The sequence below is a fragment of the Kluyveromyces marxianus genome, chromosome 2 (genome assembly GCF_001417885.1).
Source record: "Kluyveromyces marxianus DMKU3-1042 DNA, complete genome, chromosome 2".
Classification (NCBI taxonomy): domain Eukaryota; kingdom Fungi; phylum Ascomycota; class Saccharomycetes; order Saccharomycetales; family Saccharomycetaceae; genus Kluyveromyces; species Kluyveromyces marxianus.
Genome location: NC_036026.1, coordinates 791,907 through 813,162, shown reverse-complemented (window position 1 = coordinate 813,162; position 21,256 = coordinate 791,907). Strand labels below are relative to the sequence as shown.

At 39.4% G+C, this 21,256-nt stretch overlaps 15 protein-coding genes across 15 annotated transcripts; 7 read left to right on the top strand and 8 right to left on the bottom strand.

Annotated features, from left to right (window-relative positions):
• Positions 1-146: 146 nt before the first annotated feature.
• Positions 147-1,436, bottom strand: RAM1 (protein farnesyltransferase; the record flags this gene model as incomplete). Its single annotated transcript, XM_022818004.1, has 1 exon — positions 147-1,436. One exon carries the CDS (start codon positions 1,434-1,436, stop codon positions 147-149), a length of 1,290 nt encoding a protein of 429 aa, XP_022674715.1.
• A 187-nt stretch (positions 1,437-1,623) lies between these two features.
• Positions 1,624-3,717, top strand: RIM13 (Rim13p; the record flags this gene model as incomplete). The annotated part of the gene is made up of 1 exon (XM_022818003.1): positions 1,624-3,717. The coding sequence occupies one exon, from the start codon at positions 1,624-1,626 to the stop codon at positions 3,715-3,717; it is 2,094 nt and encodes a 697-aa protein (XP_022674714.1).
• A 208-nt stretch (positions 3,718-3,925) lies between these two features.
• On the top strand, positions 3,926-5,557 carry NUR1 (Nur1p; the record flags this gene model as incomplete). Its single annotated transcript, XM_022818002.1, has 1 exon — positions 3,926-5,557. One exon carries the CDS (start codon positions 3,926-3,928, stop codon positions 5,555-5,557), a length of 1,632 nt encoding a protein of 543 aa, XP_022674713.1.
• A 121-nt stretch (positions 5,558-5,678) lies between these two features.
• Positions 5,679-6,947, bottom strand: ASM4 (FG-nucleoporin ASM4; the record flags this gene model as incomplete). Its single annotated transcript, XM_022818001.1, has 1 exon — positions 5,679-6,947. The coding sequence occupies one exon, from the start codon at positions 6,945-6,947 to the stop codon at positions 5,679-5,681; it is 1,269 nt and encodes a 422-aa protein (XP_022674712.1).
• A 292-nt stretch (positions 6,948-7,239) lies between these two features.
• LUC7 (Luc7p) lies at positions 7,240-8,040 on the bottom strand (the record flags this gene model as incomplete). Its single annotated transcript, XM_022818000.1, has 1 exon — positions 7,240-8,040. The coding sequence occupies one exon, from the start codon at positions 8,038-8,040 to the stop codon at positions 7,240-7,242; it is 801 nt and encodes a 266-aa protein (XP_022674711.1).
• Positions 8,041-8,354: 314 nt separating this feature from the next.
• On the top strand, positions 8,355-8,978 carry KLMA_20384 (uncharacterized protein; the record flags this gene model as incomplete). The annotated part of the gene is made up of 1 exon (XM_022817999.1): positions 8,355-8,978. One exon carries the CDS (start codon positions 8,355-8,357, stop codon positions 8,976-8,978), a length of 624 nt encoding a protein of 207 aa, XP_022674710.1.
• A 112-nt stretch (positions 8,979-9,090) lies between these two features.
• On the top strand, positions 9,091-9,600 carry IMP1 (endopeptidase catalytic subunit IMP1; the record flags this gene model as incomplete). The annotated part of the gene is made up of 1 exon (XM_022817998.1): positions 9,091-9,600. The coding sequence occupies one exon, from the start codon at positions 9,091-9,093 to the stop codon at positions 9,598-9,600; it is 510 nt and encodes a 169-aa protein (XP_022674709.1).
• Positions 9,601-9,657: 57 nt separating this feature from the next.
• SWP1 (dolichyl-diphosphooligosaccharide-protein glycotransferase) lies at positions 9,658-10,455 on the bottom strand (the record flags this gene model as incomplete). Its single annotated transcript, XM_022817997.1, has 1 exon — positions 9,658-10,455. One exon carries the CDS (start codon positions 10,453-10,455, stop codon positions 9,658-9,660), a length of 798 nt encoding a protein of 265 aa, XP_022674708.1.
• Positions 10,456-10,700: 245 nt separating this feature from the next.
• On the bottom strand, positions 10,701-11,204 carry LDO16 (Ldo16p; the record flags this gene model as incomplete). Its single annotated transcript, XM_022817995.1, has 1 exon — positions 10,701-11,204. One exon carries the CDS (start codon positions 11,202-11,204, stop codon positions 10,701-10,703), a length of 504 nt encoding a protein of 167 aa, XP_022674707.1.
• An 804-nt stretch (positions 11,205-12,008) lies between these two features.
• Positions 12,009-12,281, bottom strand: KLMA_20380 (uncharacterized protein; the record flags this gene model as incomplete). The annotated part of the gene is made up of 1 exon (XM_022817994.1): positions 12,009-12,281. The coding sequence occupies one exon, from the start codon at positions 12,279-12,281 to the stop codon at positions 12,009-12,011; it is 273 nt and encodes a 90-aa protein (XP_022674706.1).
• A 1,168-nt stretch (positions 12,282-13,449) lies between these two features.
• On the bottom strand, positions 13,450-14,247 carry KLMA_20379 (uncharacterized protein; the record flags this gene model as incomplete). Its single annotated transcript, XM_022817993.1, has 1 exon — positions 13,450-14,247. One exon carries the CDS (start codon positions 14,245-14,247, stop codon positions 13,450-13,452), a length of 798 nt encoding a protein of 265 aa, XP_022674705.1.
• Positions 14,248-14,543: 296 nt separating this feature from the next.
• On the top strand, positions 14,544-15,356 carry KLMA_20377 (carboxymethylenebutenolidase; the record flags this gene model as incomplete). Its single annotated transcript, XM_022817992.1, has 1 exon — positions 14,544-15,356. One exon carries the CDS (start codon positions 14,544-14,546, stop codon positions 15,354-15,356), a length of 813 nt encoding a protein of 270 aa, XP_022674704.1.
• Positions 15,357-15,823: 467 nt separating this feature from the next.
• On the top strand, positions 15,824-16,867 carry TIF34 (translation initiation factor eIF3 subunit i; the record flags this gene model as incomplete). The annotated part of the gene is made up of 1 exon (XM_022817991.1): positions 15,824-16,867. One exon carries the CDS (start codon positions 15,824-15,826, stop codon positions 16,865-16,867), a length of 1,044 nt encoding a protein of 347 aa, XP_022674703.1.
• Positions 16,868-17,080: 213 nt separating this feature from the next.
• On the bottom strand, positions 17,081-17,284 carry KLMA_20375 (uncharacterized protein; the record flags this gene model as incomplete). The annotated part of the gene is made up of 1 exon (XM_022817990.1): positions 17,081-17,284. The coding sequence occupies one exon, from the start codon at positions 17,282-17,284 to the stop codon at positions 17,081-17,083; it is 204 nt and encodes a 67-aa protein (XP_022674702.1).
• Positions 17,285-18,315: 1,031 nt separating this feature from the next.
• On the top strand, positions 18,316-21,243 carry CCC2 (Cu(2+)-transporting P-type ATPase CCC2; the record flags this gene model as incomplete). The annotated part of the gene is made up of 1 exon (XM_022817989.1): positions 18,316-21,243. One exon carries the CDS (start codon positions 18,316-18,318, stop codon positions 21,241-21,243), a length of 2,928 nt encoding a protein of 975 aa, XP_022674701.1.
• Between the last annotated feature and the right edge of the window lie 13 nt (positions 21,244-21,256).

The following is a 21,256-nucleotide window of genomic DNA, read 5'->3' as shown; positions in this document are numbered from 1 at the left end:
GACAGTAGAAATTAAAATTAAATAAGCAATAAAATAATAAAAGGGAAACGACAAGGACAAGACGGTCAATCCACCAATCTGTGGATTGGACCGTTAATTATTGTTGTCGATTTGAAGTATTAATAATTTTATGAAATTGTCTTCTGTTACATAGTATTGCTTGTAGCATTTTGAAGAATTAGCCTTCTGACGTCTTGTTCTGGTAGTCCGAAGATTGGGTTTATGGGTTCAACGTCGCAAGAGGAGCTCAAAGGTGTTGCAGTTATATCGAACGTACAGCACTCATTCTTCTTTGTAGCTTCAAATGAGTATTCGCATATTGACAATCCTGCCAAGACGTAATTGGTATGGTAATAATCGGGTTGTTTTCCGGGCTTATCTCTTAATCCAGGTACACCCTCTTCTTGACAGCATCTTAAGATGTATTGTTTCAAAGCATGTTTATCTATACACACGCCGTATCCGTACGCTTCTAAAATGGCTGCTGTGCCCCCTACCCAGAAACTATAGCATCCATCTACTAGCTTGTTGCTTCTGCCATTAAGTCCCCTCTCCTCTCTCGCTTGACGAGAACTGCACCATGACATTAATGTTTGAATATTGATCTTGTCTAAGGCATCTAGCAATGCTAAACTTGCAACTGCACAGAAAGTGTAGCCTCCATGGGCTTCATCTCCTGGGCAACCACCGAAGCCGCCCTCGTAAGATTGACAACGAATCAAGAAATCTGTTACACCGTCTATTAGCTTTTCATCCATAATTCCTAAGAGTGATGCAACTGTCAAGGCCGCATACACTCCTCTAACATCCTGCTCACCCACTGGTTTCACTGTATAGAATGCACCGCCATCTGTTTTCAAGGATATCAGCCAGTCATATATAGCTTGTTTGTTGATTTCCTGTTTATCGTCGCGGTGTTCAACATCGCAGAGTGCAATAGCGTTGATCGCCGCATAATTAGTTGTTAAGTGTGGTAATTGATGCTTCCCACCATTAAAAGGTCCACCAGTGGGAGAAATAGACCATAGCTTGCTTAGAATTCTTTTCTGATAGTCAGCTGTTAGCCAATTCCGGTTTAGTAGTTTTAAACTATTACCAATCCAATACAATAGCCATGGTTGAGATGCATCTAGAGATTTGAACCCTGAGGGTAGAGGATGCGTAAAGGCATAATCAAGAAAAATCTTGTGTAAACCTTTTAACAAAACATTTGGCTTTTCAGAAGTCTTGTCATATAATTCTAGGCAATCCTCAATCAAAGTTTCTCTGTCTTGCAATGTTTCAGTCATTAAGTTTATCTTCATATTGCCAATTTCAGGTAACTCCTCTTCTTCTTCTATCACTTCTTGCTCAATCGTTTCCCTCTTTCTACCCAGCACATTCCTGTTAATATAACTCATTCTTTTCTGGACCTTTACCATCAAGCTTGCTGTCATTATATGTCCCTCGACTTCATCTTCCTCTTCCTCTGTTAGCTCTATAATAGGTAATTTCTGTTCTCCGAAACAATATTAACATTTGATGCTTTAATTAAAGACTTACGTGAAATAAAGTAGTAAACTATAATGCGAAGAACAGACGATCCATATAATGATACAAAGTTCTATTTGAGAGGATACACATATGTCTCTTGAGTCTAGCTTTGTTGCAGAACAACATACAAGGCCCTTATGGAAAGAGCTATATGAAATATGTTGGTCCTTTTACGTGAAGAATCACTGGAATGCAGATAAATTCAAAGAAATCATAAGAGATGTACAAAAGAGCGACGATCCTCAACTCATAAGATTTCTGCTATGGTTTAATGATGCACGGACTCGTACTAATTTTAATGACAGATTTGAGTGGTTGACTTCTTTCCACCGCGGCAGACGTTATCCTCCTTTGCGCTCTGATTTGGAAGTTAGAGAGGCATGGAACAATTTAAGTGAACTTGATACTTTGGTAAGGTACGGAAATGAGCCCATTTCATTATACAAATTTGATTCACTTGTTACTGAGAGTTTTGAAAAGATTACTCAGAATGTTAAGGTTAATGATTGCTCATTGGTATGCAGTTTGATAAATGCTCGAGAAAAGGGACAATTGCATTATTACTATTCAAAAGACATTATGAATATCACATTTTATTTCAATGGCTGCTCACGGCTTGTTTCTGTGCTTTCAAATTCGAGTTTCCCAAAGTTAACGCATGATGGTTCCATCTTAACGTTGTACTCTAACAAGATCGAAGACAGATTGATTGAACTAGCATATTTTGAGATTAAAAATGATAGAGATTATAACTACAATGGGTCTAATACAGCAGCAGATACATACTTAATAACAGGATGGATTCCAGAAATATTTGACATTCGCTCTACTACTCCAGGGGATTTGAGAAAACTTGTTGATACTGATAACTCCATGTTAGCAATTGGTAGTGAAGCAACTACAAATGCTAATATACCGGGGTTCCACGATTTTGTGATCTCCTCCATAGACTGGGATGATAATAGTATCAATATCTCTAACCCACATACATCTGAACCACCAGTTTCCTACACTTGGACGGAACTATTGCATAAATTTAAATGGTTATATGTTAACTGGAATCCATCAGCCAAATACACTACTCACAAAAGACTTCATGACAGATATTTGGAGTCTTTTAATAAATACCCTACATGGACACAGAAACCACTGATTAAAGTTACTAACAATTCTTCCTCTATTCAGGCATGTCACTTGTTTTTGGAAAGACATCTATATGACAAGGATCCCCCAAATTCTGACCTCATTTTGGGAGAATTACCTAGGTCAGGGTTCACAACTGTTGAGGCAAGAGGTAATAACACTGGATTTTACAATATAGAGTTGACTTTGGAACCCAACGAAACCAGAACTTTTTTTTACCATTCGGATACAAAGTGTAACTTGACATTCCATTTATTAGCAAACTCCGATAACGTTCTCATATCCAAAACGAAAAGCGATATTACTACTATCGAATCAAGTTGGAATATCACTAATAATAGCTACCCCATAGAATCCAGTGAGTTGTTTAAAAATCCGGCATTTAAATTAAACGTGAATGGCTCCGATGATATATTCTTGGACTTGGAGCTTGTGTCTCAACACCTTGCAAAAGTTAACTTCGAGGTTTTCGAAACAATGGATTATGCTTTTCAAAAGCCACTTTCAAGAAACAAACACTACGCTCCTCAGATTTGTTCTGAAAGTAGCTTAAGGCTAATCCCTGGTATTGAATATTATGTCCTCTGTTCGTTAGAGTATCCTGTTGAAACACCTTTCATTCTTACTCTGCGAGGTTCAAGTCCTGAGTATAAATTTAATATCACACCGTATTCTCTAGCATTTGGTGGATTAAGATACAATAAATCAATTCACTTCAAACAGAAATTAATTATTGACATTCAAAACTTCACAAAGACTTACTTCATAATATACCAGAGCAATTTTGCTGCCTCACAGAAACTTCCTACACCGCAACTGCTCAGAATTCAACTTTACGACAGTGAAACTAAAACTATTATTCATGATAACACTTTGCAAAGTCATGACCTCTCTTTGAATCCATATGTGCTTCCAAATATTGAACTTCGCCCATCTATTTACACACTTGAAGTTGATTGTAACAACTCTGTTCTCACTGCCAACGTTGGATCGTCGCATAAAATTGATATTCAGTCTTCGGTTACTGGGTACGGCTTGTAGTCACATGATCATTTATTTTCTATTTTTTTTCAGTCCTAATAGACAATGTAAACAAAAAGGTCAACAGGGCTCTATAACGATATAAAACATTAAAAAATACGAATCGCTAGTAAATGCCATACAATTAGTACACACATATATTTAAATATTGATTCATCTGTCCATAAGAAGCGAGCGACTCAATTACTACTATAACTTTTCTGTTTCAATGGCTTTATGGAAACGAGAACGGAAATCTCCAACTGCTTCTGCGCAGTTGAGTCCTACAGAGAGTGCAGCAGAAGAAGAGAATGGTGATGTCCACAACGATGATCTACAAGAAAGAAAAGGATGGTTCGGATCGTTAAGCTCGATGTTTGCACTGCCTTACGATTGGTATTTATCCATCAATGAAGATATTGCAGTTATAGATTGGGACAAGAAATCAAATACTCTTGCATGGCCATTAGGGAACATGCTAACATGTGTCTTTTTTGCTATCAGGCTATTACAGGATAATGTTATATCCCCAAACATTCATAAATTAAACCATTCAGATGATGCTTTTGACTTTTCAAAGTCGAAAAACCTCCAGAAATATGATTATTTCCAACAATATCTAGGAACCAACGCTGCCGGTGACAGTTTATACTATAGAATGTTGCGAGTTCTCCATAGAATCTTCGGCTTCCTCACTTACTTCCTCCTCGTTATAAACCTAGGTATAACGTACAAATTCTTATTCTCATATTACCAAACATACTCGATATTCTATTGGAAAACCATTCCCAAATCTAAAAATGTCACGAAAAAGTCATTACATGATTTAAACCATACTTATGTCGAGGATGCAAAGAGAGATTCACTATGGGGAATGATAAAATATTTGATATTCAATAAAAATGACACTGCAGAAATATCGAAAAAGGAGCATTACTTTGAGTTGAGAAAGTGGGCTCCTAGTAAATTTCTCACATCCCTCTTCGTTTCATTCTCACCTATCGCATACTGCTTTTTATGGATGACTGATGTTACTTTTAAAACTTTAATTCCACTACTGGTTCACCAATACGTGCTTTGGTTTATTGTACTTGAAAGATACGAACAAAAGCTTAAAGATGAGCAAATTTTGAGTATGTCAAACCTTGCGGAACTAAATTCTAAAGTTATTCAACCTAAAATGAACGTTTTGAAACAGGATGCAATGGTCGATGCTACACCATATAATGATAATCTAGTGTTCTTTTATCCTGCATATACTACAACTCGGTCGCGTGTCTTTGCTACGCATTCTTTAGGTGGTAAGCTGATCAAAGAGAAATATAATTTCAGGACAAATTCATTTGAAGACACAGAGCCTCGTCGTACCGAGAATTTTGTACGATTTTCGCATCAGCAGAGTTTGTTGAATGGACAATATGCCAGAGATCCTTATCACCATAGTAGGCAGCCTAGTCCACGTTTAAGCCCATCGCGATATTCCAATGCGTATGGAGGCAATACACCTTCTGCACCATCAACTCCGTTGTTGGCTCCATCCCAACCACTACATTTTGATCATTCTACAATGGCAAATGCATCGAGAAATCAAAATACAAATATGATGTTCAATTCAAGAAGAAATTCTCATAGTCCAATGAGACCACAGTTCTCTAATAAGCTGCACAGGTATGCAGATGAAACAGGTTATAGCGTTAGTGATTATCCAGACGAAAGTAATCTTCGGGGAAGACAAAGTTATATCGACAGTTCGCCGCAACCAAATAACCATGAATTAAATGATGAAAGAATATATGATAATGAAAACAACACAGGTAACAATTCACCCTATCGTAACTTGTCTCGGTCTCCTTTCAAATAAGTGAATAGAATATGGCAGCACTTTAGAGCAGTGTTTCATTGATTGTATTTTTTCACTTTAACAAAGTCAAGGAAATATTAAACAGTTATATAATTATATATATTTGGTTGTTACCATATAATTATAGATCATTCCAGCCGAACAGCCAGTTATTGAGTTTTCCCACTATATCTGTAGGTTGTTGATTGCCGCCTTGTTGTTCCTGTTCTTTTAGCTTGTTCTCCAAGCTCTTTAAGAAGTTCTGCCCACTGTGAGAGGAGTTTCCATTATGTACAAAGAGTTCCTTACCATCCTTTACATCAAGTTTCCTTGTCGAGAAAGAGAATCTGGAACCATGTTTTCTACTGTCATTATCATCTTCGCTGCGATTTTGTGCATCTGCTGATGATGAGCCGTTAGGTTTCATTGATAAGCTAAATGGAATGTTTCCAATGTCATCACTTTTATCAATCTTACACGATGCAAGCTGTTCTACGGCTGCCTTGTTGTATGGAACACAGCCTATTAAGCAGCCTCCATAAACAGTACCGTTCTCTTGCAAAGCTCTTAATGCTGCACTGGGGGAATCGTAAGTAATTTTGATCCATCCATCACCAGTAAAGATAGGATACTTCTTTTGTGCTTTCGAATCTTTGTTTTGCGTACGAAGTCTAATTGTGGCACTAGATATGTTGTTCCCTGTTACACCTCTGAGAATTTCGAAATCTTCTAGTATATTACCAAACTTAGAGAAATGTAGGATGACTTGGTTTGAAATGGATTCAGGATATCCAAATACGATTACAGCGCTTTCTTCTGATTTTGGCCTTGATGAATCATTGATCTCATCTTTACCTACTCTAGTATGGGTTGCTTCAGAATTTCTATCAAACGCATTCCTAGAGTTTTTTGGAAAACGTTGAGATAGGTTTATTTGATGAGATGTTTCTGGTAGAGACATATTAGTAGATACAGATCCAAATTCATCTTCCCTTTGCCAATCATACAATGATTTAGTTGGTGGAGCTTCATTTGACTCGACATATGTTGCAATATCTGTAGGTTGGGAAGGTTGACTAGAATTAAACGTTGGGTTCTTAGTACCAAATTGAACACTACTGAATCCAGATCTGTGGGTCGATGTATCAGTAGAAGAGTTGTCTCCAGAAGATGTTGGTTTCGATGGCCTCTTTATTACAGTTTGTGGTATATTTCTCTTTCTTGCAATGTTATACCAGCTTTCTTCCTTCCCATTAGAAGTGGATGTTTGAGCCAACGATTGTGTATTATTTTGTTGTTGCTGTTGCTGCTGCTGCTGTTGTGGATAATTAATTTGTAGATTAGAGAATCTGTTTTCCTGAAAAGGTTGTTTCGGCTGCTGCGATTGCTGCCCAAATACCGAACTCATCATGCGTTTTATCTATTACGAGTATCTTATTTATAGACGGCAAAATGCTAAATCTCACGGATCACAAAAAAACAGACACACGCAATTTTCTAGACTTGCGTATCGCCACTGTTTATGATTGGATGAACAGTCTCAAAGGGATCAACTCTTATGGATCAAGGTTTACACGTATATTTTATCCTTTTAGTTGAATATATGCTGTTTATACTGAATTTTTAATGAAATTGTTTTTATGTGACAAACTAAATAATTCAACAAATCCGGGTAACGTTGCGACGAGGTATATATCTGCAAATCATGACCTATATGACTTGCGAGTATATGCATGCATTTGATGGTTTGAATGGGCATTTCCATGCCTATGAGGCTTTCTAGTGTAGTGAGTATATGAGTTCACATCCCTTCCCTGTTCATGGAGCCGCTTACGGCACATTTCAAGTTCTTTACGCATGATAACGTATCCTAAGTGAACTTTCCCCATGAAGTGGTCTGCTAATCTTCTGTCAGTATCTAGTCTCGATAGAAAAGCCCCACACACACGGCACACCTGTAATTTTTGTTGTGCACTTTGTCCAATATTTTCGTTCATATTCCTGCACCTCTCGCTAAGCGCATCTCTCTCCTTTTGCAGCTTATTGTACTTGCAACTCTGCACCATGGCTTTCATAACTTCTCCGTGTTGTATCAGCATATCGATCTCAGAAAGCATCAACGCACATTTAGATTCAAGCTGGTTAAGTTCTTGTAGCATGGCTGTTAGTTTGTGATGCTCCTCATGGTGCTGGAGTTTCTTGTGTGCCATTTCTATTTGTACATCGCAGTCATGCACTATCTTCTTCAATATAGAGTAATGCTCGAGGTCAAATTCCGGATACGTTTTGCCCTTCTTTAAGTCTCTTTCGTATTGCATCTTATGTGATAGAGAATGTATGCGTGTGCACTGGCCCATTGGCTGTTTGGTTCCCTGGAATAGTTCATATGGGCAATGACCTACGACAAACGATTTACATGTCGATGGTGATGAAAGCCCATGAGACGTCGCTGCCGACGACATAAGCTGCGATATCAGCTTCCGTTGTTCCAGTATTGCACTCATGTTCAAGCATATACTTTTCTGTACGATTTCTAGGATAATAATAAGTCTTTCTGCCGTTATATTTCGGTGACTATCTCACACTCATCCCTCCTCTCTTATAGTAATAATTATATTCCTAATGCTATTTTAGATTTTTCACTTTTCCTATGTGGGGACAAAAATGAATAAAACGTCAGACGTCGGGCGCCATATTTAACTATAAAACCAAGTAAGTGAATAAAAATAAGGACCAGTCTAGATGTTCACAAGAATCTTTTGGGAAGTATGGAGTCAAACTGTCATAATATATATATAAGGGTGTTAAAAAAGGAGCAATGAATGAACCTTTTTCTGCCTTGATAATCGGTGGAACGGAGAACGACAGCTGTGTGCGAGTTTGTCGGGAGTTGATTTTTAAATATGGTATCAATGTTACTATTGTGGGTGTTTTTGACACTCGTGATGAGATCCTCTACGGTTTGGAAGAGTATTATAAAAGTTCAGATATCAGGGTCAAAAGTTGGTTCTCGACGTTTGACTCACATATTGATTTAATTAATTCTAGGAGAAATAACTACCGGTTCATTAGCATATATACCCAGAACTGGGCAAAATACCTAGTTGGTGTTAATGTGGTTATTAACCTCACTCAATATTACGAGCCCAGTTTTGGGTCTTTATTGACAACTCCGGTGACGGAAGTGCAAGAGGGCATTGAAAGGTGGTGTCACGTGGTTGAGTTGTTAAACCAAGTAATGTTTCAAACCAAGTGTTGCATTGCGACCCTAGTCCAAAAGGATATGGAATTTGAGAGAGGTCACCGAGTGTTGGTAAATAGCATGCTACAATATTTGGATGGTTCTTGCTGTAATTCACCTCAGAATTTTAACGTATTCTTCACTGAAGCTCAATTATTCCAGCAATTTGAAAATGGAACCTACATAGATATAATGCGATGAGATGGATAAAATTAATTCATGTTTGAAGAGAACGCTTAGGGGGAAGAGCGCTACTGGCCAAGGCTAATATTAAAGAGGTTTGCAAGGGAAGTATTGAAGCTATAAAAAGGAAATGAGTTGGCTTAAGATAAGTAGTTATGTGGTACGTACAGTATGTTTGGTGCACATAACGCATGCGCACTTTTATGAATTTACAGAGACGAGGGGTGAATCCATGCTACCCACTTTGAACAGTGTTAATGACTACGTACATGTGCTTAAATGGTACAAGGATGGGCGGGACCTCAGTATAGGAGATTGCATAGTTGCTATGAAGCCTACAGATCCACAATGCCGCGTTTGTAAGCGAATAACGGGCATGGAAGGCGATTTGATTTTAGTAGACCCCAGCCAGAATGATGACGAAGAAGCATTTGACACTTTCATAAAGGTTCCAAAGGGTCATGTGTGGGTAACAGGAGATAATTTATCGCACAGCTTAGATTCGAGAACGTACAATTCGATACCGATGGGGCTAATCAAGGGTAAAATTGTCGCTGCAAACGACTTCAACAAACCTCTCTCGACACTTTGGGGATTCCGGTACATCACTAATAACTTCGTGGACGAAACAGAGGGGTGAATCTTCTTTTCATTCAGTGTATATAATGATATATAATTTACCTATACATAGGTGCTCCTAATGTTTAAAAGATTTCAACGTGGCAGAACCGAAGAGCAAAGCCGGTAGCAGAAGCAGAGATGCCTTGAATAAGGTATCAAAGATCGAGCTACCAAAGTAGTACTTGTAGAAGATAAACTCAAAGCCAGAGATCAAAGCTACAAACACGTAAGAAGACACGCTCTTCAAGTTGAAACTGATGACTCCAAATCCAACCCATGCGGCCAACAACACTAGTAGTGCACCTGCAATGATGGCAGAAAATACCTGTGCAATAAAGGCATTCACTGTCTTTGGTGGTTGTTGGAAAACATGGTGGATTTCATCCAATGGGCCAAATCTGTTGGCCTTCTTACTCGAAGTACTTTGAGTTTCGGTTGTATTGATGTTCAATTGGAAGATTTCTTTTACGAGCGACGTTTCCTCATTCGCAGCCAATACCGTTATGGCCAATTGAGAAAAGCCTTCGAATGTGCCTGCATATTTGGACAATGGAACATTAGCAACGTATTTGCTGTGATCACCGCTGTTCTTTTTCTTCAAGGTATACCCAGCTTCTAGACCTTTGCTAGGAACACCCACTAGAATATTAGCCTGACTGAGTTCGTCTTCGGTTTCAAACGAAAGAGTCAATGTCTCTGATAATGAAACCGGTGTCTCGTTACTTTTGGCCTTGGAATCAATGTCTACTTGGTCCAATTGAATAGAAGGTGTCCTGCTATCAAAGCTCAACACAACATCTTTTAGAACAATACCTGTTGCCACGCAGCATTCGAACAATGCAAGAAATAACACGATCAAACTTTGCAATTTCATTGTTGAAATATATGGCTTTTTGTTTATTTCGCGTTTATCAGACCCACAATGTCCCTAATTGAGATTATATCTATCAATTGAACTCGCAGACTCTATTGTTTTCAAAACGTTCTAAGGATTAGATACTAAATTAGATTTATAGTGTAGCTAAAGAAGAAGGGAAAAAGAATAAAAAAAAAAAAAGAGAGATGGAAGCATAAATCCTAATGTTACCCGGTTATAAATTTTTACAATGGGCGCTTGGTCTAAGCAGTGTCCAAAAGAGATTCCTCAATGGAATGCAGTGGGATATTGGCCCCCAGAGTCTCAGTTGGCACTGGAGGTTGGCTTTTCTTTATCAATAATCTGTCGATATTTGGTTCCTCCGCAATTAGCGACTCTGTGGTAACTACAGGGACATTCTCAGCGGCATTCGCACTAGAAGGAGTAGCAGTAGCAGTAGCGGCGGCGGCAGCGGCAGTAGCAGCGGCAGGCTTGGCTGGTTTCTTCAAATTATATCCTGTAGGCTGGTTCGAAGGCATTTGTTCAATCATGCTTCTCAATTGAACTTGCAAGAACATTACAAATCTGTCGTAAAAGAACATACCCACCTGGAAGAACGAACGACTGGCAAATGACAAACCAACAGTCATCGACGAAAGCACAAATGATACGGTTATAAACGGTAAAACAAACATGGAAGCAACAAACGCGATACTGACAAAAGCCGCCAAGTGGAATGCGAATTGCGCTAACGATTTAGGGTTCATTCTTAATAGATATTGTGCGGGGTATTCTAAAACTGAACCAGAACTATTATAAAAAGGCTTTTAAAACAATAATTGTACCCTGTATGAAAACCAAAGTTGTAAGGATGGTCTTTCTTTATATATATATACTCACCCAAATCTTAAAAAATAACAGGGTTCGGTATCACTGTTGGCGTTTTATTCACGTCTACCTTGTTTTTATTTCAATTTATCTTATTTATTACTTTTTTAAACTTATGAAACAATTTCGAAATCGGACAATTAGCCGCCTATATCAGGGAATGACCTCCGGGTAAAAGAAAGAAAGTTGAAAGGTGAACTTGAACTTATGTAGTATTGGCATTTTCCTTTTATTCTTCCACAGTTCGCCCCCTTCTCTCCCACCCCACTTTCGCTTTTTCCCACTCTCCGCCCCATCTCTAATCTGTCTTCGTTTATCTTTATATTCTTTCAGATCCCTCGTTAAAGAGGTACGAAAGTGAAAACAGAAAATTACCCAAATCCGAACTCTCTGTTTTTTCTTCCCCTTGTTTCAGAACGCTTTCTGCTCTAAAAAACACGGAGCACTCGATACATGTGGTTTTCTGAACCTTCACACTATCTTTTCTTTCTGTTTTCTATGTAATGTGCTGTGTGTGTACGTGTATGTATATGTATTTGAGTTTAGTGTATATACGCGTAAAAAAAAAATAAAAACCTAACTAAACGCTTTTGACGGACAGTAACTACCTCGGGAACCGGCGCGAAATCGACTAGTACCATCAAAGTTCACATTTCTTTTAATTTTGCTGTTTGGCTGGAATCTCATGCAGTGCCCGCAGTTCCGGCCGTGGTGCCCATATAGTGATCATAGCGCTTCTTGAGCATAATCGAATATCTTCTCACGTGATCAGAAATGTATGGGTGTTCTTCGACGACTGCGTCCAGCTGTTTTTTGCATGTGTCGCACATCTTGTAGTATGAGTCCTCCAAATATTGGTACCCCTGTGCCAACTCGCTGTCGCGAATGCACTCGAACTGGTCGATCATGCCCTGCTCGAACTGTTCGTTGAATCTGTCTTCTGCAAATGTTGACATCTCGCTCCTGAGTTTTGTATTTCGTTCAATATAGTCACGTGCTTTGTGTTAAATGGATATTTCTAACCGCCAACTGACACTAGTGGAGAAAAATAAAATAAAATCAAGTCCTTAATTTCTGAGACAGTTTAAAAGACAAGGGAGTTGGAAGGTATAAAGTCGTAAAAAACTGACGCCCATATAGACAACAGAAGTTCACGACATCTTTAGGAGCTAGCAACAGGTTTTGGAATTTATATATACAAGAAACATGATATTCTCAGGTCCTTGGTAGCACGGGTTTTGTTATTTTTAGCCCCTTTGGCCCATTGCATGCATGAATGAATGATACATGCACAAACGATACGAAGAGTAGTTATTTGCATTAATTAGTTAATTAGATAATATCAATAGTAAGTAAAATTTAAACTGGAATTGATGGTGGTTACTACTAAGTAGAACTAGAAAAATGGGATAACGATACAATGCCGCGATACTCTAAACAAGGTATATCCTGTGCTTAACGGCTTGGTGTGGGTGTTCTAGAGAAGACGAAAAACAAGGAGACGGGAAAGAGAGGTCAAAATGCCTGTATGTCTGTTTATTCTGCGTCTCAAATTTCCGCATGCACATAGTGCTTGCGACTTGTTTCACGAGGGGTGTGCGGTTGTTTGAAGATGCGGCGGATTTCTCTACAATCGTTACTTTACGGCGTAGGAACACTAAGACCGGCACTTAAACGATTGCACAACAATTCCTCGCTTTGTTCCTTATATTACCCTTTCTTCTTCCTCTTCTTGTATACGGTATATTATTTCTTTTGGTCGGGTCTTTTTTTTTCACCATAACGTTCCATTCCCGACTCAGTGCAGCCGTCCCGAAGAAATACCCTGAAAGAAATAATATGGCACAAGATATAATGTAATACGGCGCAAGTTATAGCGTAAGCCGTAATCGATGCTTATTTGCATTATAATATTATTATGATTTTTTTTTAATTACGATGACCCTCAGAAAATCAAGTACTAAATTCTGAACTGACCAGGTAGCCGCCGCATAAAGAGAGCATGCACAAGTCAATACATATGAGGGTTTTGCATTCCGAGTAAGAAGAAGCAACCCCTTGAAATCATCGCTTCAGCATTGAGAATTTATCGTTCAACTTTTTGGTACGAGAAAGCTAGTTTGCCTATGAGGTTTTCTGTTCCGCTGCTCTTTTAAGCTTGTACGGCCTTTCACGCTTAGAGGTTGCCGCAGCGTATTCAGAACGTGAGCAAATGCCCTCGATTGTGTACATAATGGAAACCATTTCCCGTACTGGCACTCTAACCCATTCATGGTGTGTTTTGTGGCAAGCCTCGCATAAAACGTTACCCTTCCCGTATTTATGCCATAGCCATTCATGAATCTCTCTTTCCACGTCACGTGGATGCGTACACCGGAATCCGTTCCTCTTGTACGTAGATAGGTTGAGGGTTTGTGTAGCAGTGCTGCTAGTTTTAGATGAAGTGCTCCCTCCAGATAAGTCAAGTTTACTAAATAAGCGAGACACTTTGTCTATGATGTTTGACTTCTTGCTATGGCGCGTATTACTGTCAAGAGAATAGAATTGTAATGCTCTGGACGGATTGATGGGTATGATCTCGCGCTTGCATTGTTTTCTCCATTCTGCCAGCCGTATGGAAACGTCATCCCTGGTGGTCATCCCAATTTTGATCAGTATCTCATCGCCCTGGTGCTGCCAAGGTGTGATTCCGACCTTCTTAGCCTTATTTAATTTACTTTCGTCTATCGCTAGCCAAGAGATCTGATTTCGTTCCTTGCGGCTTAGTATTGCATTTTCATAGAGCTCTTCGAACGTATATATGTATATGTATCCTTCGGATGTCTCCTGTACTTCATGGTGTCTGCAATACCTACCACCTTGTTTCGCATTTAGTTTGCATGGCGTGCCCTTTTGGGTTATTCCTAGGCATTGGCTTGACATCTGTTTCTAACAATCCCGAGAGGGCAGTAGTAAATCAGCTCCGAATACGTCTGGAGCCCCTGCTCCCCTGATAGATGTTCTTCTCTTGCTATATTAACCTACATCATCATAAAATATACCATATTCTGTTATGTGTTGGCACCTGATGATGGCGTTTATTTTATTTATATTTATATATATAATATGGATAATTAAAAGTATGTGAAAAGAGTGCACAACCGGTCAGGTCAGTCAATTCAAATTGGAAAAGGGAAGGTCCAACAAAGAGGTAGATTGAAAACTACAACAGTTAAACCATGCTTATTAAACAATCCTTCAAAGATCTTGCCACATCTTTCGACTCCACAATTAGAATCCACGTTGTAGAGCCAACGGTTAAGGGCTACCCAAACGCCAAATTTCCAGCAGTGTTAGTCTTTTCGGAAATTTACCAGGTTACTGGCCCAGTGTTGAGATTCGCACAAACCATTGCAGCCCAGGGATACATTGCCGTGCTTCCTTCCTCTTACCATAACTTTATTGACTCCACACCGCTAGCCTATGATGTGGAAGGCACTGATTTGGGGAACGAATTGAAGATCACTAAACCCTTGGAATCATACGACGAAGATGTAACATTGTCCCTAAAAGTTTTGGAAGATATGCCTAACTGGAACGGTAGGGTCGGGGCCACCGGTATGTGCCTCGGTGGCCATTTGGCATTTAGAGCTCAATTGGATCCAAGAATCAAGGCTACCACTTGTTTCTTCCCAACTGACATCCATTCACATTCGCTAGGAAAGGGTAAAAATGATGATACTTTGGAGAAAGTAACCGCCAATTGGCAGAATGACCAAGAATGTATACTAATCTTTGGTACAAAGGACACCCATGTTCCATGGGAGGGTAGAGACCAGATCAGAAAAGCGGTGAAGGATAAGCCAGTCACATTTTTGGAAATTAACGGTGCCCAACACGCCTTCATCAGAGATGAATTCAGCAAAGGTAGATATGATGCTACCATCACGAAAGCATGTCTCGGATTTATGTTTGAACAATTCGATAGGAAGCTAAAGAGCGAATTGGGCGACTTCGTTGATGACAATGCCCCAATTGAACATGTTTGTTAGTTGATTTTCATATACAATTCAATATGTATGTATTATATACTGAATATATGCTCTATGACTTCTTAGAGCTTACTCAGATTATTCTCCTCTGACTTATTCCCAAGAAAGAAGAAGGCAATAAGAATTCTGTTGTTTACCAACTAAGTGGGCTTGTAGCTCTGTATAGACAAGCAGATGGGAGATGGTACGTAGAGAAAGCTCATCGCCCTTTATTTGTAATGTTACCCTGCTTTGTATTGAGTAAAATTTTCAATAGCTTTTTTTTTCGTTTTTTCCCAGTAGGTTTTTTGGGTTCGAAGAATTAGTGAAAAGTTGAAAGAATTCGATGGGTTTGAACAGCAACTTGCTTATAGACGAGTTACATAGTTCAAAGGGCTTTCTGATTCATCGTGTTAGAGGAATTTTGCCTTCAGTCTTAAGACTATACTTAAGTTAAACAAGTCAGACAAGACAAAACAAAATAAAATATGAGACCAATCGTTTTGAAAGGTCATGAGCGTCCATTGACGCAAGTGAAGTTTAACCGTGATGGTGATCTAGTATTCGCCTGTTCTAAGGACAGTGTCGCTTCTATCTGGTATTCTATCAACGGTGAAAGATTAGGAACTCTAGATGACCATTCCGGTACTATTTGGTCTATTGATGTTGACGAAAACACCACTTACTGTTTGACCGGTGGTGCCGATTTCTGTTTCAAGATCTGGGAGGTTGCCACTGGTGTTGCTGTGCACTCCGTTTCCACCAGAAGTCCAGTTATCAGAGTTGAGTTTTCTCCAGATGGAACCAAGCTTCTAATTGTGCTTGATGCCGTTATGGGTCATGTCGGTTCTATTGTTGTTTACTCTTTGATTAGAAACGAAAACGGTGAAATTGTGAAGGTGAATGAAGAGCCAGAATACGAAATTAATACTATTGAGGAAGCTACCAAGGTCTTTGTTGCTTCGTGGTCATACAACGGTAAATACATTGTTGCAGGTCACGATGACGGTCAAATCAGTACTTACAACGGTGAGAGCGGTGAATTCATCCAAGTCAAGAAGATTCATGAAAAGAGCATCAAGGACATCCAATTCTCCCCAGATAGAACATACTTCATCACATCTTCGAGAGACAGTGCTGCATGCTTGATCGACGTCAACACTTTGGACGTGCTAAAAACATACAAGGCCGACTGTCCATTAAACAGTGCATGCATCACCCCATTGAAGGAGTTCGTCATTCTAGGTGGTGGTCAAGATGCCAAGGATGTTACAACTACTAGTGCTCGTGAAGGTAAGTTTGAAGCCAGAATCTACCACAAGGTCTTTGAAGACGAAATCGGTAGAGTAAAGGGTCATTTCGGTCCATTGAACTACGTCGCCGTCTCTCCAACTGGTACTTCATACGCTTCCGGTGGTGAAGATGGTTACATCCGTTTGCACCATTTCGATAAGTCCTACTTCGACTTCAAGTATGATGTAGAAAAGACTTTCGAGGTTGAAAGAAGACAACAACTGCAAAAGCAGGAATAAGCTTCTCAGTTCTCGCGGTTATCAAGAAATACATTACACATACTCACAATTCAACACCAACACACACACACACTGTACATTAAAAACAAAAATTGTTTCTCTTGCCACGTCGTATTATATTTAATAGCAATATAACAAGTAATTAGACATCAATGGTAGCATACTAAACAAAACCATAAATTTTCTATACGGTTATACATTCTGCTTTGTCCCTCATCTTCTCTTCTCGGCAAGAAGCTTCTCCATTCTTTCCTTTTCCTTTCTTTCATTCGCAGCCTGCTGTTTCTGTCTCAAAATCTCCGCATCGGACTCCATCCGTTTCTTTGGATCCCCTTGCTTCTTCTGACCCTTGGCCTGCTCCTGCTGCTTCTTCAGGTTCTTTTGTCTGGCCAACTCACGCTGATTTCCTCTAGCCATTTGTCAAATGATTTAACTAGTATCTAAAGATGATAAAAACGTAATAAAAAGTGTGAAAGAATTAGGATCAGGAGCTGAAACTCACAGGGAAACAACAACAAAAAAAAGCGCGCTCGCCTTCGGGTCACTGGTATTCAGCCGCCTATGTGCTTGTTTCTCTCTGATATTAGCTCGCTTACTTTCTAATGGAAATCAAGCTCTAACTTCTCTAATATCTCTATATCTTCATATTCACTCTTATATAAGCAAAAGCTTACTGAAAGTTCCGGCAGCTCTATAATATTCTTTTTCTCTCGTTTTCACTCTCCCGAAGAATACAATGCAGAGGAGTGCAGATCACCGCAGAAGAAAAAGCTCGAAGCTTTCTTTGTGCCCAGAAACCAAAAACATCTAAACATCCGATTACGAATGGTTAGACGGGACACGCGCTCAAGCTTCGTTTGAGTCTCTCTCGCTTACCTTTCGTCCCACGCAAGGGTCGGGACTCGTACCCAAGGCCCGAGACTCATCGATCTTGCATTCCATGCTCTATAGTGTACAAGTCAGAGTGGAAATAATAGCATGTGACCTATAGTTTCCTATTTGGGTGCATATCCACCTATTTTCAATGAAAATGACAAACGGAAATACTGACATGGAGCGATATTCACATTGGGCACTGAGCATATATAAATGTTTATATAATATGATGTATTTGTGATGAGATGAGATGAGGTGAGTGTAACGGGCTTAACGGTTATGTTATAGAACCAAGGAAGCTGAGTAAGGGAAGAAGATTTAGCGATTGGTGAGTGATTGTGAGTTATAGCAGGGACTGTCGTTGCATTGTTAGTGGGATATTGTAGACAGTAGTAATCTTGCCAGTTTCATTTATTTTGGGTGTCAATAAGATAGACAGGAATAAAAACCGGGGTATATAGGAGTCTGTTGAGTGTGCTTCTGGTTATTGTATATTCAGTCATTAATTCCCCCAGGGAAGTTGTGCTATAGTAGTTATAAAGGAATAAGAAGAAGTAGGATACAGAAACGTCATGTCGGACTTTCAAGCCCTCCTTTCGGTCCAGGGAATGACATGCGGTGCGTGTGTGGATACGGTGCACAAGCAGGTGAGTGGTGTAAAAGGTGTGGAAGATTGTGATGTATCTTTGTTGACGGAAGAATGTCATGTAAAGTTTGATAGTAAGCTCACTAGCACGTCGGAATTAGTGGAGACAATTCAAGATTGTGGTTTCGATGCTACGTTGATCGCAGAGGAGCCTTTAAAATTGATTGGATCTGTTTCAGAGCAACATTCTGGTACAATTTTGGTCGGCGGAATGACTTGTGGTGCTTGTGTTCAAACAGTGACAACACAAGTTCTGAAAATTAGCGGTGTTCTTGAATGTACAGTTTCTTTGGCAACGGAGGAATGTAATGTGAAGTTCGATCCTAATCTAACGTCAATCGCTGCGATTGCCGAATGTATCGAAGATTGTGGATTTGATGCTAAAATTATTAGCGAGGAAAGAAGTACTGTTCCCACTAAAGAAAAACAGCTGTGCCTTAAGATATTTGGTTTGGATCCAAATGATGGCGCTGTCGTCGTTGAAGCGAAACTATCGCAGTTGAAGGGCTTGCTATCCGTTGATGTCTCAATGAGTGAAGAAGAAGCTAAAATTGTCTATGATGCAAGCGAGATCGGTATCCGTGATATTGTCGACTGCATTCAGTCCTTGGGCTGTGAGACAGTGATATCAAATGCCTTAGATAACTCAACACAATTAGCTCTACTCTCTAAAGTTAGAGAAATACATTTTTGGAGAGGGAACTGTATCAGAGCTGCAGTATCTGCAGTTTTAATCATGTCCTTATATATGTGTGTGCCGTTTCTATTTCCGCACAGGATGGGTCATTTCCCATATACTATGACACCCATTAAAGGTTTCTTCTACAGAGATATATTTGGAATTATTATCACGATATATGTTCAGCTATATGTTGGATCGTATTTCTATAGAGCGGCTTGGACCTCTCTAAAACATGGATCTGGTACCATGGACACTTTAATCGGAATTTCTACAGCTTGCGCATACATTTTTTCCTTTTATTCCATTGCCTCTAACATTTACCACAAGTCTTCCACCATGCCAAAAGTTATTTTTGACACTGCAATCATGCTCATTACTTTCATCTCGCTTGGTAAATTACTCGAAAATAGAGCCAAATCAGAGACATCCACAGCAATGAGTAAACTTATATCATTGACTCCATCGTCTTGCACGATTGTCCTTCCCGATCAAACTTCTAGAGAGATTCCAATTGAATTACTTCAGCCAAATGATATCGTGGAAGTGGTTCCAGGTATGAAAATACCTGCTGATGGTGTCATCATACGGAATGAAACAGAAGTTGATGAATCTCTAATTACTGGTGAATCAATGTTGGTTGAGAAAACTGTGGGGTCTCAAGTAATTGGTGGAAGTGTAAACGGTCCAGGTCATTTCTATTTCAAGGCTACACGAGTTGGTGAGGACACAAAATTAGCTAGCATAATTTCAACCATGAAAAAGGCACAACTATCTAAGGCTCCAATTCAGAGATATGCAGATAGAATGGCAGGTGTATTTGTACCATTCGTCCTGTCTTTGGCGCTTCTAACATTCGTTATATGGATGTGTGTGAGTTATTCTTTGAAGAATCCACCAGCAATCTTTAACAATGATAATGGAAAGTTTTTCACTTGCATGCAAATATCTATTTCGGTTATTATTGTTGCATGTCCATGTGCTTTGGGGTTAGCTGCACCAACTGCAATCATGGTTGGCACTGGTGTCGGTGCAAGCAACGGTGTTCTTATTAAAGGTGGTGAAATTTTGGAGAAGTGTAACTCTTTACAGACGTTCTTGTTTGATAAGACAGGAACTTTAACCACAGGCCGTATGAGCGTAGAAAATTTTATTCCATTAGGCGATGAGTTAAAAGAGCTACATTGGAAAATGATCGCCCTTTGTGAATCCATTGGGGATCATCCTGTTGCGAAGGCTATAGTAAACTTTGCTGAAAATAATATTAACCCTTCAACGACCTTCGACTTGCAAATGTCAAACGAAGAAGTTATCATCGGCAAAGGAATCAGTTGTAAAATATATGACAAGAACAGCTCAGAAACCTACGATATAGTGATCGGAAATAAGAAATTGCTTCCTGATGGAAATGCTGGCAACTCCCCTCCATCATGCCTTACTGAATCATTCGTCTCGATTAATGGGAACATCGTTGGGAAATTCGAAATAGCAGATAGGGTTAAAGTTGATTCTCATCTAGTTATAAGATACTTACAAGATATGGGTATAAGATGTTGTATGGTAACAGGTGATGTGCATGAATCGGCACTAAAAGTGGCTGAACAACTAAATATTCCTGCTTCCAACGTTTTTAGCGAGGTTACACCTGAAGAGAAACGTAACATCGTAATTCAACTTCAAAATGAAGGTACAGAAAGAGTTGCTTTTGTGGGGGACGGTATCAATGACTCGCCGGCACTTGTTGAAGCAGACCTAGGTATATCAATTTCTTCAGGAACTGATATTGCAATAGAAGCCGCAGATATTGTTATTCTTGATTCCAATAACAATAACGACACTTTAAAAGGGTTGATATATGCTCTTGATATATCTCGTAAAACGTTTCACAGAGTTAAACTCAATTTCTTTTGGGCGTTTTGTTACAACACTTTTATGATCCCAGTTGCTATGGGTGTGTTGGTACCTTGGGGTATTACTTTGCATCCAATGCTGTCTGGTGCAGCAATGGCCTTGAGTTCTGTTTCCGTTGTGTGCAGCTCTTTAATGCTTAAAAGATGGACTCCTCCATCCTTAAACACAAAACCATTAAAAGACTCTTCCGGATTAAGCTGGATGAGGTTTGGTAGACGCCGTGCCAGAAATGACGACATCGAGCTCCAAGAGAGATTAGTGTAATACATTTCGTCAC